At 46.0% G+C, this 18661-nt stretch overlaps 1 protein-coding gene across 7 annotated transcripts in view; it reads right to left on the bottom strand.

Annotated features, from left to right (window-relative positions):
• Nucleotides 1-1487: 1487 nt before the first annotated feature.
• MEF2D (myocyte enhancer factor 2D) overlaps nucleotides 1488-18661 on the bottom strand; it is a 144961-nt gene continuing 127787 nt past the window's right edge. For 4 of the 7 annotated variants that reach the window (XM_069950688.1, XM_069950690.1, XM_069950689.1 and 1 more), the window contains 8 exons: nucleotides 17163-17300; nucleotides 14904-15114; nucleotides 13802-13858; nucleotides 10769-10959; nucleotides 10172-10192; nucleotides 9464-9596; nucleotides 7458-7632; nucleotides 1488-4129 (listed from right to left, as the gene is read on the bottom strand). In XM_069950688.1, coding sequence (XP_069806789.1) covers nucleotides 3805-4129; nucleotides 7458-7632; nucleotides 9464-9596; nucleotides 10172-10192; nucleotides 10769-10959; nucleotides 13802-13858; nucleotides 14904-15114; nucleotides 17163-17300 — 1251 coding nt within the window. In that variant the 3' untranslated portion in view covers nucleotides 1488-3804. Of the gene's footprint in view, nucleotides 4130-7457; nucleotides 7633-9463; nucleotides 9597-10171; nucleotides 10193-10768; nucleotides 10960-13801; nucleotides 13859-14903; nucleotides 15115-16859; nucleotides 16995-17162; nucleotides 17301-18661 lie in introns of all 7 variants that reach the window. The other 3 variants (XM_069950692.1, XM_069950693.1, XM_069950694.1) reach the window with 3 other exon arrangements.

Below are 18661 nucleotides of genomic sequence, written 5' to 3'. Positions count from 1 at the left end.
GGGTGATAGAGGCATGGCTGAACTGCTGGCTGTCCATGGATTAGTACATGGTCCTCAGTAGACCATTAAACACCTATGGCCAGTTAAGTCCTCATGTTGTATACACCCTTGGAGGTCAACTGGGACCTACTGTACCAACAATTTCAATTGAGATATTTTTTGGGCTGGATTCACATAGAACTGTAGGTATCCTTCCCGTATTCTCCTCCATACTGGTTCCATGCATGAGGCCTGACATATGGGTCTTACAAAAAACACTCCTGGCTAATGCTCATTCTTGTTCATCAACTACTGTTTCCCTATATAACAGAATACTTTTTTGTTTTCTATAGTATTTTATGCCTTTTGATGGCAGTGAGATGGATGACTAAAGAATGGAAGTGCATGGAGGAATATACCCTTTACAGATAGGGGGCGCTGTAACACCCGACAACGTCCCTCCCCAACACCCACAAAGCATCTCAGTGGTTGATATCAAAGACCCAATGGTCAGGATACTGAAGGGAAAAGCATAGACGGAGACTTTGGTAAGTAACCACACTTTTAAAAAGCAAGATATCATTTTTAAACATATCAGTGCATACTTCTTATATGAAAATATACACAATTATATTTCATTGTCAAAAAAAAAAAAAAAACTAATAAAAAAAAAAAACATTAAAAACAAAAGAAAAGCGAACCAGCCAAACACAATATATTAGCTATTTTTTTGTTTAAATTTTAAACGCTACAATTTTGTTGAGGTTACATCTTTTTGTCATTTTTTTTTTTTTAATTTTTTGGTGTTTTTTTGTAAATATTACTTCATGCATTTTACACCTTTTTTTTTAGCCTTTTGAGAATAAATATGCTCCTTTTTTTTTTCTTTTTTTTTAAATTTTCTTCACTCTTCTAAAAACTGCAGCATTTAACTTGTAATTGTTTTTTTGTTTTTTGTTTTTGTGTCGTGCAAGTTTCTGCCACACCCCTTAATAAAATGAGGGAAAAAAAAAAAAAAAATAATAAACAAAAACAAAAAAATAAAACCGAACAATAATAACTACTCTACAGAACGCAAAATTTACGAATATAAAAAAATATTCACAATGTAACTGTCAACAGCACAAATGAGCACAAGAAATAATATTAAAAATCAGAAACAAATATTTATACAGATAAAAACAGGGTGCGGGGAGGATATATATATATATATTTTTTTTTTTTTTTAAGATTGTCATTTTTTTTCCATTGTCTTAAAAATGAATGTGTGAAAAAACCTAAAAACGGTTCTCTAAGAACCTAATCGAGTTGCCAAGGGCCCGTTCAATTCCTCTAACGTCCATTTTATGCCATAACAGCCGGCTGTGCCAAAAGGAATAAATTTTTTTTGTCATTTTGAATGGTTGATTTTTTTTTTTTTTTACTGAAATATTTTTGATGCTATTTTTTTTTTATTCTGAAATTGAAGTTGATATTTTATGATAAACACAATAAATTTCTTAAACCAATAAATTCTAAAATAGTTTTATATATAATTTCTTTTTTACACTATAGTTGGGGGTGAATATGTAATAAGAACTAGTCCGAATTCACAAGGTATGAAGACGTCTGCCTTATTGTTCATCCCTCTTATACCTGCCAGAAGACTAGATAAGATGTAACCAACCTGTACTGGATGGGATACTATGTCCTAAAAAGCCAGGTAATAATTTGGGCAACTTGGATGAAATTAATTAATTTTTTTACCTGATACTGTTTGACAATGCTGACTCTCCTTAAGGAGACCAACTTATAAAAAAAATATGCCAAATGCATCTCTACAAGAATAAAAAAAAAATCTTGCTAGTATGACCCATTTAGAGGTAGCTACGCTGTCAATGTCAAACCCACCCATCTGTCACTTCTTTAGGAGACCACTGTGTATGGAATTCTACTGGCAATGCTCCATGGGAAAAAGTATGCAAATTAGCTCTCAAAGGAGAAAGATAACTCCTTTACTATTGGAACAAACTGCCCCACAAGGGCTGTATTACACATGCAGATCTAGTAGCGATTTTTATGTCGCTTCCTACATGTCCTGACTGGTTAGTGAACAGGGCTGCTCAACCGATAACTGGATTGTTTGTGTGCCTTTTAATTTAGTCACTGTCAGCCATACATCCGCTATTACATGGGGAGGTGTGAGACCAATGATCAAATGTTTTTTTAAACCTTCCTAAAAAATGTGATCAGCCAATTAATGATAGGGCTCCTTAGTCAAGATCTGACCAATTAAAAAGGCAGGGCAACATGGCTTGGCATATAGGCCAAGCCATACACCCCCATCTGCCAGAAACTTTGGACTATAATTCCCATAATCCTTGGACAGCCAACGCTTAGGCTGTCCGGGCATGATAGGAATTTTAATTTTTCAACAGCTGGAGGGCCAAAGGCTTCGTATTCCCACTTTAACTCAACTTTAGGTGTGGGGGTGATGGCACTCCTTAAGGAGAAAAGCAGTTTATGGAATCTTTATAGCAATGCTCCATGGGAAAAAGTATCCAAATGAAGCAATGGTAATAAAATAGCAACAAAAATCTTGTCAGCTTTCATAGGTGGCAGTGTCTGTCAAGTGTCTTTACGGGGCAATGAGCAGGCTGCTATGGATATCTCTGGACCCCTAGTAAAATACCCTTTAATTCCAAGCCTTCCTTTCCAGAGGGAATTCTACTATCTGGGAAACAGCTTAGAATATAAAAGATTCTATATGATTTCACTTCCACGTTTATCGTGGGGGAGGGGTTAGATGGGCTATGTTCTATCTCTTGCAGTCATACTGCCTCTAATACACTACAAATCCCATTTGCAGCTGCGATGCGACAGCGGCGACACGGAAATCCTGTCCTGGGGAAGTGAAATCATACTCTGAGCTCTTTCCTCCAAAATAAGAAAACCGCTTCTAAAAGAATAAATATATATATGTATATATTATATATATTTCTTGTTTTTTGTCATTTTTTTTTTCTCTTTTAAAAAGGCATTGTCTGCATTATGATAGAGCTCCATGGCTTGCGGAGGTGGCGGATGGGTGGGGGGGTTGACAGTGCAGTCACAGTTTTTAGATATGTTTAGTAGCTCGATGTCTGGACGGTCCCGTCTGTGTTCCATCTCCAGAGTTGCTCATCGGAGACTGGTATGAAGCTTGGACAATGGGTGGAGGGTGGGATGGAAGGTGGCTCTCTGCGGTGAGGGATCCCAATGATCTCTGCTGGTTCTGTGAAGCAGCGAGGAATTTAATTTCCAGTTTGTCAATGAGGGCTGCTCCACGAGGCGGCCACTTTGGACTTAACCGTTTAATGAATGCCAGAAAAAAAAAAAAAAAAAAATCTGAGTCTGCAGCTTCCCTTTCAAGCAACCCGGTAATAGTGAAAGCTGCCCCCGACGGCCAGCAGCCCATGGACAGATCTCTTGGGATAAGCAGAGCAGGGTGAGGCGGTGAGCAGGGGATGGAGGGCAGTGGCGAGATTGACTTTAGCAGCTGTGGTCGACAAGACAACAAGGTAAGCAGTCGGCTTTGGAGGGCTCGGAGTCAGACTCAGCATAGGTTTGTAATGCAGCCATGGAGTCCCATGTCCTCTGCAGACATTGCCTGAAGCACTGGACTAGGAAGAATACCTACCAAATACTAAAGCTATATCTCAGGCAGTTAATGATAGGTTCCCACCCTACAGCATTAAACCTCACTGGTGACTAGCTCCCGTCTGCCAATCCCCTCCCACTGGGCACCTTCATCCTTGTAGCCGCAAGCGTAAGAACGAGGTGTGTGGGGGGGAATCTGCGGAGCAGTTATGTTACCCATGCGTCGAGCCGCATTCGTTTTACAGACGGGCTCTCCCCCTCCGTGTCACCCGAGGGTCTCAGCAGCCCGAGCGTCGAGGTGTAGTCGGCCCTTGCGTCCTCTCTGTCGTTGCCTTCAAAAGAGCTTGCGTTGCTGCTGAGGCTGTCGACAGGAGAGCGGCCCGTAGCGTCGTGTCGGGCCTGGTGGGGGAAGGACGTCAAGGGGGTGCCCGTGTTCCGTTCCCGATTGGGAGATGGAGGTTCCTTCTTGATGTTTATGTTGGGGTTGGTATTGACTGTCAGCGTAGCGGTATGTGGAAGCTGTCCACTGGATCTGCGGGAGGAAAAAAAAAAATCTTAAAATAATGTTCTTAGTCTCATCCTAACCAAGTGGTCTCTATAGAAGGAAGGTGTGGACATGCTGCCACATTGTATAACCTTAGTGACTTAAAGGGGTACTCCAGCGAAAATAATTTTTTCAAACATCTAGTGTCAGAAAGTTATATAGGTTTGTAATTTACTTCTATTAAAAAATCTCCAGTCTTTCAGTACTTATCAGCTGCTGTATGTGCTGCAGGAAGTAGTGTATTCTCTTCAGTCTGACACAGTGCTCTCTGCTGCCACCTCTGTCCATGTCAGGAACTGTCCAAAGCAGGAGAGGTTTTCTATGGGGATTTTCTGCTGCTCAGGACAGTTCACAGACCATGTACTACGGCAGGGGTGGGGAACCTTTTCCATGTCGAGGGCCGGTCGGGCATTTATAAAATCATTCGAGGGCCGCATACCGTGCGCAGCAGGGTAGCGTGGGTTTGCAGCACCCGGGGCAAGGCAAAGTATTGTTCCCCTAATGCCCCTGCTATTGTAGTTAACCCTCTGTGATGCCCCTTGTACCTGATGTGAATCCTTAGTGATACCCTGTAGCCTGAGTTAACCCCCCAGTCATGTCCCTGGTAGCCTAATTACCCCCCCACCCACCCAATGATGCCTCTGGTAGGCCTAGTTAATCCCCCCAGTCATGTCCCTGCTAGCCTAGTTAATACCCCCAGTCATGTCCCTGCTAGCCTAGTTAATACCCCCAGTCATGTCCCTGGTAGCCTAGTTAAGCCCCTCTGTGATGTCCGTGGTAGCCTAGTTTAGCCCCTCAGTCATGTCCCTGGTAGCCTAGATAACCCCCATCAGGCATGTCCCTGGTAGCATAGTTAACCCCCCAGTCATGTCCCTGGTGGCCTTCTTAACCCCCTCAGTCATGTCCCTGGTGGCCTTCTTAACCCCCTCAGTCATGTCCCTGGTAGCATAGTTAACCCCCCAGTCATGTCCCTGGTGGCCTTCTTAACCCCCTCAGTCATGTCCCTGGTGGCCTTCTTAACCCCCTCAGTCATGTCCCTGGTGGCCTAGTTAACACCCCAGTCAGGTCCCTGGTGGCCTTCTTAACCCCCCAGTCAGGTTCCCAGTGGCCTTCTTAACCCCCCAGTCAGGTTCCCGGTGGCCTTCTTAACCCCCCAGTCATGTCCCTGGTGGCCTAGTTAATCCCCAGTGCCTGCCCCAAATAAAAAAAAAATAAACATCCCACTCACCTTTCCTCCGCTATCCAGGTCCTCTTCTCCCTCCTCTCTTCTGTGCCGGTCTTCTCCTGCAGGCCCGCAGGAGTCACAAGACGTGCGCCGCTCTGTTGGGGAAGGAGCCGGCACAGACACAGGAAGATGCTGTGTATGCCGGCTCCTGCCTCACCACCGCGGCGCACATGACAGGAGAGCCGCAAACCGCAGAAGACGTGTGCCGCTCTGGAGGAGAAGGAGCCGGCATACACAGCGTCCTCCTGTGTCTGGTAACTGTCACAGACACAGGAGGAAGCTGTGAATGCCGGCTCCTTCTCCTCCAGAGCAGCGCATGTCACAGGGGAGCCGCGGGCCGCATCCGGAGGTGTCAGGGGCCGGAGGTTCCCCACCCCTGTACTACGGCAAGCATGTGCGTGTGCAGGAGGCCTATGTCCAGGGTGTCACATATCATTAAAGGGTGATGTCAGCAGTTGACACGGCTCCTAAAACAGACAGGCAGATATATTTCGCTTGGCCCGTTTCCGCTCACCGCATCTGGGAAAGTAATACTAGCGGTGTACAGATCTAAAGACGGGCTACGGGACATTGCATAAAACCATGCGCAGCGTCCATGTCTTTCCAAGGAGCAGAAACAAGCGTGCAAACCACATAGCTGAGCCATTCTGCACATTTATTTAATGAAGAATCCTGACACCCAATGATTAAAGCGTAGCTGTCATTTCAGTGTCATTTGTTAGATATCAATAAATACCAATAGTACAAGCGATTTAAAAAAACTCTGTAATAGGTTTTATTTGGCAAAAAAGGCTCTTTCTGTACTCAAAAAGCCGTTTCCCAGCCCCCACACTACTTATCTATGCATTATCTGTTCAATGTCTACATTACAGAGGAGTCCATTATAACCTATGGAGGGGCTGAGGGGGATGAGTGAGCAGCTGTACAGTTTGGAGACTGTCTGGGCACATAAAACGCTGGATTCACAGGACAGAAAGGTCACTGCTTATCTGGGAGCTTGGTGGGAGAAGATTGCAGGACGTTGTGCTGTGCAGGGCTGCCTTTTCTCCTCTTCGTGCTCACTCATCCCCCTCGACCCCTCCCTCCTCCATAGACCGTAATGGACACAGAAATCCTGCTTCTTCTAAAGTCAAAACAGCTTTTTGAGTATAGAAGGTAACTCTTTTGCTTAATAAAACCTATAACAAAGTTCCTTACAATCGCTTGTACTATTGGTATTTATTGATAGCTTAAAAATGACACAGAAATGACAGCTACGCTTTAAGACTTGCGATGTGTGAGTGACATGTCAGAAGTTTCAGAGTGATATGTACCCTGTAATGGCAGGCAACATGGCAGCTGTCAAGCCATTTATGGAAGCAAATAAAAAATGTGTGTTCTGTGGGCAGAGATGAGTCACGTTACGTGTTATGTACAAGCGGTGGATGTGGGGCTTACGATGAGAGCGAGCAATGTGCGGATTTAACCCTCTTTATGGATTCAGAGAACTGGCAGAACCAGAAGAGAAGCGCGTAGTCATCTGTGCCCCTCCCGATTCGCCCGGTTCCCTCCCTGTGTGGCAGAGCCAGCCCTTGGCATACGAGGCACAAGAGCTCCAAAAGGGCAAGAGGTGACATTTACTACCGGCCAATAAAAAGCAGCTCCTGGTCTGTAGAAGACGTTCTCAGCGACACCCTCATCCTCCATGTTATCTAATATAACGCGACTCCATGGCTATACATCCTCTTCTGGATATATTATGGCTGGGGGACGTGCAGCCATCCGAGATATTAACTCCGCAGGGATCAGCAGACATCGGATGACTGCCTCCTATATAGTAATAAAATCTGATTCCTTATTCCCATCCATCCTCTAATCATCTACAGTATCCAGCCACCCCTCACCGCCCACATCAGGGGTAGGGAACCTTGGCTCTCCAGCTGTTGCAAAACTACAACTCCCATCATGCCTGGACAGCCTAAGCTAAAGCTCTGGCTGTCCAGGCATGATGGGAGTTGTAGTTTTGCAACAGCTGGAGAGCCAAGGTTCCCTACACCTCTCCATCCCTGTAACTACCCCAGCTGTAGGGGGCAGCAGAGAGCAGATACGTACACCAGATTACTTAGTGACACTGGAACCATTTGCTGCGCTTGGTGATGCTGTTGATGTTGCTGTTGTTGCTGCTGCTGTTGTTGCTGCTGCCAGGCAGACATGTTGCCTAGTGACAAGGCTCCTGGAGAGCTGAACGTGGAGAGCGAAGATAAGTCTGCGCTGGTCAGCTGGTAGTCTGTAAGGAAACAAATAAGGGCTGGTTAGACAGAGGACTCTAGGGGGCGCTACATACCATAGTGGAGTCTACCTAAGAGCTACAGGCTGGACACATGGATGATTCTATTCACTGACATGACACAGAGATCTTGAAAATGGTGAGGGATTGTAAAATCCCTTTAAGGATTGTGTACCATGTGATGCAGTACAGGGGCTCTCCATTGGTTTCTATGGGGGGTAGCACTTGCACAGGTTCCTTTTTCCTAATTTCCCGCTTTAGCCGGGTCCTCACACTGTATCTATAGTGGACGGTTTGTTCTCATATAATACAAGTGCGAGGGAAGAAGGCCAGAGAGCCGGTGAAGGAGAATGGAGCTGCCTCCTAAGTGACACTGAGGCCAGAGACATAGACACGTGTAGGCTTTCTCATCCGTGACAGCAAGACACATGTGCTACAGGAAGGTCACACAGGTCGCCCTGCTCCCATTGCATAATACCAGAGCTGGGCAGCAGAGGGCGCTACAGGCACGCTGTTCTATTACCAGGTGGATCTACATGGCCATCTGCTTCTCAGGAAAGCTGGGCCCTAGTAGGAGATGGATAACGTGACTCTCTGAAGGCTGCGCCCCCTCTCTTACTCCTCCTGGGTGTACGCACTGTCACTCGGCTGTGAAGATCAGATCTTGTACAGATCAATTCTGTCCGGTTCCCATACAGACAGACTAAAAGACTGCAGTGTCACCTTCCTGAACTGTTCTGCAGATGCCGGAAATCCATCCAAGATGGACATCTGGTCATGGTTGGGGCAACATTACTACCATACCTAGGACTCACCACTTCTTCATCCGATGGGATTGTCTGGCACTGGCCAAGGGCGTCACACACTACTATTCCCCCCAGCAAAGTAGGTTTGGTACAAATGCAGCCATAAAGACTACCTGTATCTTAAACCAGGCCAGCCCTTATAACAGGCTCCCTTTAAAGCGATACTATCACCACCTGTTACAGTGTCACTAAGGCGGGGCTTAGTGTCCGTTGAATCCCCTCTCCCTGCCTCATTACAGGGTTCTCAATGGACGTTAAGCCGCCCCACCCTAGTGACACTGTCTGTAACGGATGGTGCCAATAACAGTACACAGATATCACTTTAAAGGGGTTGTACAGGACTAGGAAACATGGCTGCTTTCTTTTAAAGGGGTATTTCACCCAAACATAACTTTTGATATGTTGCTGCCCATGATGAGACTAACAATTCCTTCCATACTTGTTATTATCTATTCAGTCTCCTTCCACCAGTTCTCAGCTGCTGCTTTCTGCTGAAGACTCAAAAAACTGTGAGCTTTTCTTTCTGTCTCCCCATCCCTTCTGAAACAGCTCAAGCTCGAGGTCAAATTGCTGTTGAACTCACTGTGATTAACCCTCCCAGCATTACAAAGAAACTACAATGTTGCAGACAAAGCCTGCCAGGGACTTGTTTACATCATCTGTCTCAGAAGGGAGGAGGGAGGAGACAGAGAGGAAAGCTCAGAGACAGATTTTTTTTTTTTCTTCATCAGAAAGTAGCAGCTAAGAACTGAAGGAATTGAAGGAATTTTTAGTCTCATCATGGGCAGCGACATATCAAAATACTGCGGCACACTTGTCCACAGGTCATCCATGGTAATGCAGCTCAGCCCAATTCACTTTGTTGCAATACCAAATACAATCTATGAATGGTGCTGTCTCTGGAAGAATGCCGCCAGGTTTTTACCCTTTAAGAACTTGAGTGGATGAAAAAGGATTTTCACATAAGCTCGATGTGCACAGGGGAGATGAGAAGATTAGCGATATCCATAAAGAGAATGGCAAACCTGTGTTGTATGCTGTGGACATGGCAGAGAAAGGCAGTCCATGATGTGACAGTAAACTGGGTGTCGCCACCGAAACGACCGGTGTGGTTAAGGAGTGAGCCGCTTGGGAGACTCCTCCTAGCCTCTGTGCGTTCTGCCGAGAGGGGAGAGAAGAACAGGAAATGGTTAAATTGGAGCAAGACCACCCATCATCCACCATGCCATGCAGCCCTAGCCCAATAACTACACTGTAACTACACAGAATACAGGGGTCATGTAAGGGGGGGCACAATGGCCGCTGCCCCCCCTATCACACCCAGTAATGGCCAGCTCTAGGTCCTTGACCTCCCGCACACCCTCAGCAGTTCCTCTGCAGGGCTGTGAAGTTTCCTTCCCCCAGATGATCAGACAATGAGCCTTTCATGGATGCTCCCAAGCCGCGGTCTTTGGCTCAGGTCACACATCCTTGGTGTGAATATAAAGGCAGAGGGCGGGTTATTTCCTCCAGACATGACACTGGGAACAAAAAGAAGATCCCCCCCCCCCCGGGGTCCGAAAAACCATGTGACAGCAAGTCATGGAAAAACTATGTAATGCTCATGACCCGGCCACTGGCATGGGAAGTATTACATTAAAGGACTGGCCACCGGGGGCGCTGTTCTATTAGCAACACTCAGCAACAAAGGATTCACAAGCAGCCATGAGAGCGAAGCAAGCGAGGACACTCACCATCTCCAGCTGATCCTCCACCTGGGCGCAAAAAGCAGAGTACAGAAAGAGAGAGAGAAATGTGGCTTGTTAGACAGAGGAACTGATCACAGAACACAGGAGAAGCCCAGAATGAACATGGTACAAGCAACACTCAACCTAAAGGGGAACACCGGCAGAAAGGAACAGGTTTCCCGTATACCTTGTGTAACTAGTGGTGTCACTGTACTTATATACACCTCCCAACCTTCCAGGAGTTATAACAGCAGCACTCTATAAATTTTACACACATATGTAATCGTCCTTTAAATTAAAGGGCAACTCCATAAACAATTTAAAAAATAAAAAAGCTCCATATTCCAATAGCTTTTCTAACTTTTCTGCTTCCGTGCATACTAATCCTGGTATATATAGGGTGTAGGAGAGTGCCCCTAAGGCCCAGGAGGGTGCTCTACTACTAGAATAGTCTAAGTAGTCACCGTGACCAGTGGATGACAGGATGGTTTACTGGCTACCGCATGGGCCCGTGGTGTTGTCTGCAATGTGACAATGCCCCTTTACCTTCCCATAGCCCAAAGAGGATGATAGGCATTGTGGGTAATGACTCCTTCAACTCACCAAGTGATGCATTAACCCCTTGCCTCCTTGTGAGGTGATGACGCGTAAGTCTGGTTTGCGGCTGTTGGCTCCGAGCTGATTGTTCTGGGATGGAGGTGGAGGGGATTTGGCTGGGATGACTTTACCCAGGGTGTTCCCGTTTGATACCGGTATGAGGCCCGGGGAGGCTCGCGCGCTTATGTAGCCGTTGCCTGGAGGAAAGAAACAGAAGAATTGCTTCATATAGATTGTGTGACGTGATGGCAGCCATGATGTCTGGTATATAATATACACGTTTGTTCATTTTCAATTAACTTTATTTACACGGTGCACATCCCCAGGCAGAGGCGGTGACTACACCAATCTGGTAAGGATTTACTGGGCCAAGCCGGGTAATAGAGAGCAGGGATGAGGTGTACGCAGCCAGGCCGATCCCCAGGGTCCTCCGGCACAAGCCATACTCCAGTTTCCTGCAGCGGGCAGGAAGAATGCAAGGAATGCTGGGTGACGTCAATGGTGACATTCATAGAACCAGCCCGGCCAGAATCTGCAACAGCTGACGGGGATGGAGGCCGGGGTTCCCGCAGCCTATGTGCATCACCCAGGGGGGGAGGAGGGGGGGATAAAATCTGCAGATCCCGCAGAAACCGGAGAAATTACTTCATTTAAAGGGATTGGGTTAAAAAAACCCTGGTTCTTCCGCCCCCTAAAATACTAACAATGTCTGTTCCTGTAGCGTCTGTAAGTGACGGCGGGGCCATGAATAACATCGTCAGGATCTCTGCCACCGTCATTAGAGAAAACCTCCATTGTTTACATTGTGAAACCTGAATGTATCAGCTCTCCTGTCCTGACACATTGTAACAAACCACCATTGCATCAGGCTAGAGGACCCGATACAGCTGGGGATCCGGTTCAGGCCGCCATTTCCGCTGTTACCAGTTGCTCAGGGTCTTTCTATTCATCTTAAGGGGATTGTTCACCAAAACAATATTTCTTTAAGAAAGTGCCAGAGATTTGCAATTTAATTATATATATATATATATATATAAAAAAAATTTCAGTCTTCCAGTACTTATCAGCTGCTGTATGTCTTGCAGGAAGTGTATTAATTCTTTCAAGTCTGGAGAGCACAAGATGTTTTCTATGGGGATTTCCTGCTGCTCTGGACAGTTCCTGACATGGACAGAGGGGGCAGCAGAGAGCACTGTGTCAGACTGGAAAGAATACACCACTTCCTGTAGGACATACAGCAGCTGATAAGTACTGGAAGACTAGAGATTTTAATAGAAGTAATTCACAAATTTCTGGCACTTGCTGGAACCAGTTAATTTAAAAGATTTTTTTCTTTGGTGTATAATCCCTTTTAATGGACAGGTTTTCATTCAGTGACAGCAAGCAGAGAGGAGTATAACCATGAAGGGGCTATTCCTGGGGCGCGGTGCATCACAACCGCTCATTTAATGTGAGTGACTGGACTGATGTCCTTTTTCTGCCTCATGAATGCAAGGAGGCTGCGGCTAGAGCCGGAGTTGTTCTTTATTTTCCTCTCGTATCCCATCGCCTGTGGTGCGCGGCCAGTATGTAACTCCACATGACATCTCTGAGGGGTCACCTGCACACTGGTGTCCAGTGCGATTACAGGGAGAGGAGACTTGAGCGCCTTAGACAGCAGCGTGAAAGCGGCGTGGCATCTGTGCCAGGGGGAGGAGGGGGAGGGCTGTATCAAATCTAATAACGGTAATGAAATCATATTAATCACGGCGGCAGCGTAATTATGTGTAATGTCCGTCTGGTGAAACGCTAACCCTTTGATGCCCAGGCACAAAGATGGCGTCACCTATAGCAACTAGTTACTTACAAGCATTTCTAGGGTTAACTTTAAGAAGCAGCGCACCCCCCCCCCCCCTTTAACTCCATTTCTCCTCATAGGATTGTACTGCTAACAGTAAGACTCCTAGACCAGTGTTCCTCAACCTGAGGCTCTCCATCGTCCAGGGCATGCTGGGAGTTGTAGTTTTACAAGACCTGGTCGGGGAACACCACCATAGACAAGATGCTTTTAATGAACGTCAAGGGTGTAAAAATGGTTTCTTAAAGGGGTTGTTCACCATAAGAAAAAATTTCTAATTTTTTTTCTGTCAGACATTTGTAATTTACTTTGTTTGATTTGTTTTTTATTTCTATAAAAAAAAAATCTCCAATCTTCCAGTACTTTGCAGCTGCTGTATGTCCTGCAGGAAGTGGTGTATTCTTTCCAGTCTGACACAGTGCTCTCTGCTGCCACCTCTGTCCATGTCAGGAACTGTCCAGAGCAGCAGCAAATCCCCATAAAAAACCTCATGCTCCAGACTGGAGAGAATACACCACTTCATGTAGGACATACAGCAGCTGATAAGTACTGGAAGACTGGCAATTTTAAATTACAAATCTCGGGCGCCAGTTTTTTTTGTGAACCCATTAATAGCTTATTCCCAGACTGAATTAGATCCTGTGAAGTTACAGGCCCAAAGCCTGAGGCTGCACTACTGTGGTATTCTGTGAGGTACAGTGTTGTCATGGAGACTTGGTGACCTAGGTATCCCCACACAGCCTCCATTATACCTAAGAGGAATGAGGCCATCAGACTGTCTCAGTAGTGCAGCCTCAGGTCTTGGGCCTGTCTTTTTAAGTGATGATAACACGGCCTGAGAATAAGATATTACCACACGGTTTTCACATTGTTAATGTGCACTAAAGGCTCCTTTTAATGTTACTCTGCTGCTGGGTCTCCTTTAACAGGATGCACCACATCTCAGGAAGCATGTCTCCCGAGAGTCCTGCGAGTACTGGCATATAGTCAGGGAACAAAAAAATAAACCATGGAGTCCATGGTGTTCAGGACCACCCAGGAACAATCCCAGAAACACACAAAGACAGACACTGCGCTGTCACTGGGACATCCTGTGGGCAATGGCAGAACACTCTGCACACACCAAATCCTGCTGTCAGCTTAGGAAAACCTAAAACCACCCACAATGCAGAGCAGCGAGGGATCAGCGGCGCCACACTCACCTACGGGGCTTGGACAGGTTCCATTAGAATTGTTAAGGTCTCCCCCGAGCATGGCTCCTGCAAATACAAAGAGCCGGTCAGTAACACATGAGGGAAGACTAGTCATGGAACCTATGGTACTATGTCACTGTGATAGGTATACAGTATACATGAGCTAGTGCTGGGCATCAGATTGGTGTAGCTGTAGTACTGCGGGCTGAGGATAAGTGTGGAGTAAAACAGTGCGGTATAATGTGGGACAACGTCAAGGCAATGTATGTGTATGTGAAAGGTGCTATACTAGTAAAGCAGCACATGATGGGAGTCAATGTACAGGTACCACACTAGAATGGATGTAAGTTACTAGCACTATGTTAGTGAGGGTATGTGGCGATAGTACGAATGGGTGCCAGTCAGGGCAATAGTCCTATAAATGGATCAGTTGTAACAACTTACAGATGTAATAGAAGTGGTACACATCAGCAGCAGTCATAGTACTACACATAGGGGGCTATATGGGTAGTAATAGCATTACACATATACATACTGGGCAGTGATGGTATATATATATATATATTGTCTAGCCAGAGATGGTATACATATATGAGGCTGTCTGGGAAGCGGTAGTGCTATATGTAATGTAGGTGGCACTGTTAGTACTACACATAGGGGGCTATCTGGGGAGTTACAGCATTATATATATGGCTGTGCAGGCAGCAATACTAATACTCATAGGGGGCAGTCTGGGCAGTTATAGTATTATATACATGTGGCTGTGCAGGAAGTGGTACTACTACACATAGGGGGCGGTCTGGGCAGTGCTAGTATCACATATATGTGGCTGTCTGGGCAGTGGTAGTGCTATATGTACAGTAGGTGGGCACTGATACTACTACACATAGAGGGCGGTCTGGGCAGTGCTAGTATTACATATATGTGGCTGTCTGGGCAGTGGTAGTGCTATATGTACAGTAGGTGGGCACTGATACTACTACACATAGAGGGCGGTCTGGGCAGTGCTAGTATTACATATATGTGGCTGTCTGGGCAGTGGTAGTGCTATATGTACCGTAGGTGGGCATTGACACTACTTACTCACAGGTGGCACCAGGCACACACTCACCTGCACTGGCTGGCCTCTGAGGTAGCACTGGAGACACTGTGTTCCTCTGTAGGGTCTGCGGTTGCGGTGACAGGAGCCGGGGGTCTGTGAGCGAGGCCGTCATCAGAGACTGTGTGACCAGCGACCCCCCGGGGTTGCTGAACTGCAGTGCATTCTGATTGGTCACAGGTACAGTTACTGGCATAGCAAAATTCGGTGCAGGAACTGCAGACTAAAGACACAAAACCAGATTAGAGGGCGACAACCACCATGTTACCTGTGCCAGCTCATAACGGGTGCTGGGAAGAAGCACTGTAACCCATAGCAACCAGGGACAGATTCTTACAGGTTGCCACGGGCTACGGCGCCTTTGCACCAGTTTTCAGCACTTTCCTCACACACATATATAGTCTGGTCAGTTCTACAGGACGGATCATTTACAATACAATGAGCGGGTAAATATGGCGTCTACAGTACAAGAGACTTATCTATGCCCAAACCCCTCATCATCGTCATCACAACATCCCACAGCAACTGTGTCATGCGTTAGGATGAGGGGGAGCATCTTTGACACTATTTTATCCTCTGAGGTAATGGTTCAAGATGGCGCCCTATGGTTAAGAGAAGGTGGGGATGGAAGCCAGTTAGGAACTTTCAGCTGCCACAAAAAAAAGCCAAGTCACACACAATGTTAGGAGACCTTGGTTATGGGTTTAGGTATGTGTTAATAACAGGGATTAAATGGTTGGCGGCCATTTTATTGAAGACCCTGACTCCTCAGACCTTATTGGTCTAGTGAAGTATTCCACAACCTGCAGCTCTTCAGCTGTTTATAGACTACAACTCTCATCATGCCCGGACAGCTGAGGATGGGAACTGTAGTTCTGCAAGGTTAGGAAACACTGGACTAGTGTATTAAGACTCACTAATCTCCGGTACATAACAGAGGCGGCCATTTTGGATTCAAATCTTGGGATCAAATCTCCACAGCGGTAGGAAGCAACAGCTGACAAAATGGCAGACTCTGTTGTGTGTGGACAATGGAAGCTTAGACTGCTGGGTATCTGTTCCTTATGTGAGGTAACCAAGGCCAAGTAAGCAGAGCCATGCAAGCGCACACCCCAAGATCCCATAACCCCCCAGCTCCGGAGCCGACCCCAAAGATGGAGGGTTAGGTTCTAGATTTACATGAAGCAGCACTGCAGGTTCCTGGCCCTACTTGTCTGCATGAGGTAACCTGCCCTCTGTGCCACCATTGCTCCTGAACTGACTGGGCGTTATAGGGTCAACATTCCCTTCAGGGGTCTAGGAAATGACGGCCATATCAGCTGTCAATCATACAGGCTTCTATAATCTAGGGCTCTTATAAATTACTGTATTCAGACTTGTTCTAATAGAGGGACAGGGATAGCCTATGATGTATGGCCCTGGCACTAGAGGCTACAAAATGGCTGACTGGAGGTCAATGATTACAGCTACAGATTGGCAGCAGTCACTATACTACATACGGACTATAGGGCTACCGTATGGCCACAGGATAAGATGGCATCACCTACGGCCGGCACCAATAAAGCGCCAGTCTGTATAATCATGTAGTAATAGCCATCAATGGTCTCTATGGCAATAGGAAAATTCAAACACTACTCCACCCAATGCCTAAAAGTTCAGAAGTGACTACAGTAAACCCCAGTATGCCACTTTTCCAATATCACGTTCACAAGGGTTCAGGAAGCGAGAGATATGAGGAGCTATTTGCGTGATGTTGACTTTTCAGATATTGGTTGGAGTTCTGCTTTAATTTCTTTTGCCTTATAGAGGGTAATATAGATGGGGAGAGGATATAGAAGTCTACCTGTGGGAGGAGTCACTTTGCTCATGTTACTAGAGGTGTAGAGGTTGGTGGCCATGTGGGTTAGGGCAGGAGCTCCGAACGTGCAGTGCTGCTTTGGCCTGTGGTCCCTCCCCCGCGGTACTCACTGCGAGTCTATAACTCTGCATCATTTTATCAAACTCCTCGTCAATCTTTTTATATTTCTCCTCCGTCTGCGGAGTCAGCGCAAACACCTCGTCCGCGTCCGGGCTCTCGTACTCCCTGTGCTTCTTGTTCAGCGCCTGTTTTTTTTTTTCCGGATCGGGGTAGGGTTTGGTGTTTTTTTATAATTTTTTTTTTTTACGTTTGTTTTTTCAGGGAGGGTAGGAATGAGGAACGGAAAAAAAAAGAGAGAGAAAGAGAGAAGAAGGAGAGACATGAAGAGCGGTTGTCAGTGAATGGGTACTTACACCGTAGCGTTTGAATAGAATATCCAAGTCTTCGCTGGCTTTGCGATATTTGTCTTCCATGAGAGGGCTCTGGTCAATGGAGTCATCCCCGTCTGGTTCGGGGCTGTCGCACCCGTTAAAACCTTTCTTTCTTAATGTCTGAAATCATAACCAGGAAAAACTCAGCTCTGAACCTCTTTCGCTCTTTGGGAAAGCGGGGAAGGAGGACAATCCACAGTATGTCTCAAGGGGCGGCCATTTTGTTGACTACATGTGGACAAATGTAAAAATACCACCATACTGTTCCTCAATCATACCACAGACTGGGCCCAGGGACTGTTGCTCGTTTTACCTATTATTTAGTGTTGAATGAACTTGCCATCTTGGCGGGGAGATATTTTGGGTCTGGGGCCCTCTGGGCAGTTCTACTCTATGGCTTCACCAGTACAGAATGAATTAGGAGCTCATCTCATCTGACACCGGTGACAGATCAAAACAAAAAAAAAAACACCTCGGTCTGGGTGCTGCCTCAGCAGAGCGACTTACTTGGGACAAGATACATAATTGCAATAAATTCTTGCACCGTTTGCTGACTGGAAAAAAAAATGCTCTGCAGCTGTCGGCTTCTTTTATTCTGTAAATCTGGCTATTTTTACTCGCAGAGGCGTCTTAAAATAAACACGCGACAGTCCGTGGCCACCAGGAGTGTGTCTGGAGCCCAACAGCGCTAACAATGCAGCATATTTACAACTTTAAAAAATAATTAATTTAACAAATTTTTCTAAATTCAAGTACAACGCGGTAGTACATAAGCAGCGCCACCTAGTGGGCAAGTAACCAAGAAAACAAAAAAAAATAGAATGTATCCTGTGATATGTATGACTAGGACTTCTGTGGCTATAAAGGCGGCCATATTTGTTGTCACCATCAATGGTAAGTAATGACGGAACTTTATTGTTTCCACCCCCAGATTTTCTTTAAAGGGGTGGTTCACCAAAAAATATTTTTTTCAAATCTACTGGTGCCAGAAAGTTATATACATTTGTAATTTACATCTATTAAAAATCTCCAGTCTTCCAGTGCTTCCAGCTGCTGTATGTCCTGCAGGAAGTGGTGTATTCGGGAACTGTACAGAGCAGCAGCAAATCCCCATAGAAAACCTCTCCTGCTCTCCGGACTGGAGAGAATACACCACCTCCTGCAGGACATACAGCAGCTGATAAGTACTAGACTGGAGATTTTTTAATAGAATTAAATTACAAATCCCTGGCACTTTCTGGGACCAGTTGATTTGAAAGATTTTTTTTTTTTTTTGTGAACGACCCCTTTAACCTCCCTGTCTGGCTGTCAACCAACGCTCCCAAGTTTAGAAATAGTGGAGGACGATTCAAGGATAAAGTTATTGGAGATTTTTCCTAAAACTTAGGGTGTGGTGCTGTTTAAATGTGGCGGAATGCCATGTAGGGGCAATGCCAGGGTATACGCCAGCGTCACGAGTCAATATATACTTGTCCTCAGAG

The sequence above is a fragment of the Dendropsophus ebraccatus genome, chromosome 13, assembly GCF_027789765.1.
Source record: "Dendropsophus ebraccatus isolate aDenEbr1 chromosome 13, aDenEbr1.pat, whole genome shotgun sequence".
Taxonomy (NCBI): domain Eukaryota; kingdom Metazoa; phylum Chordata; class Amphibia; order Anura; family Hylidae; genus Dendropsophus; species Dendropsophus ebraccatus.
This window is presented reverse-complemented; position numbering and strand designations above follow the sequence as displayed.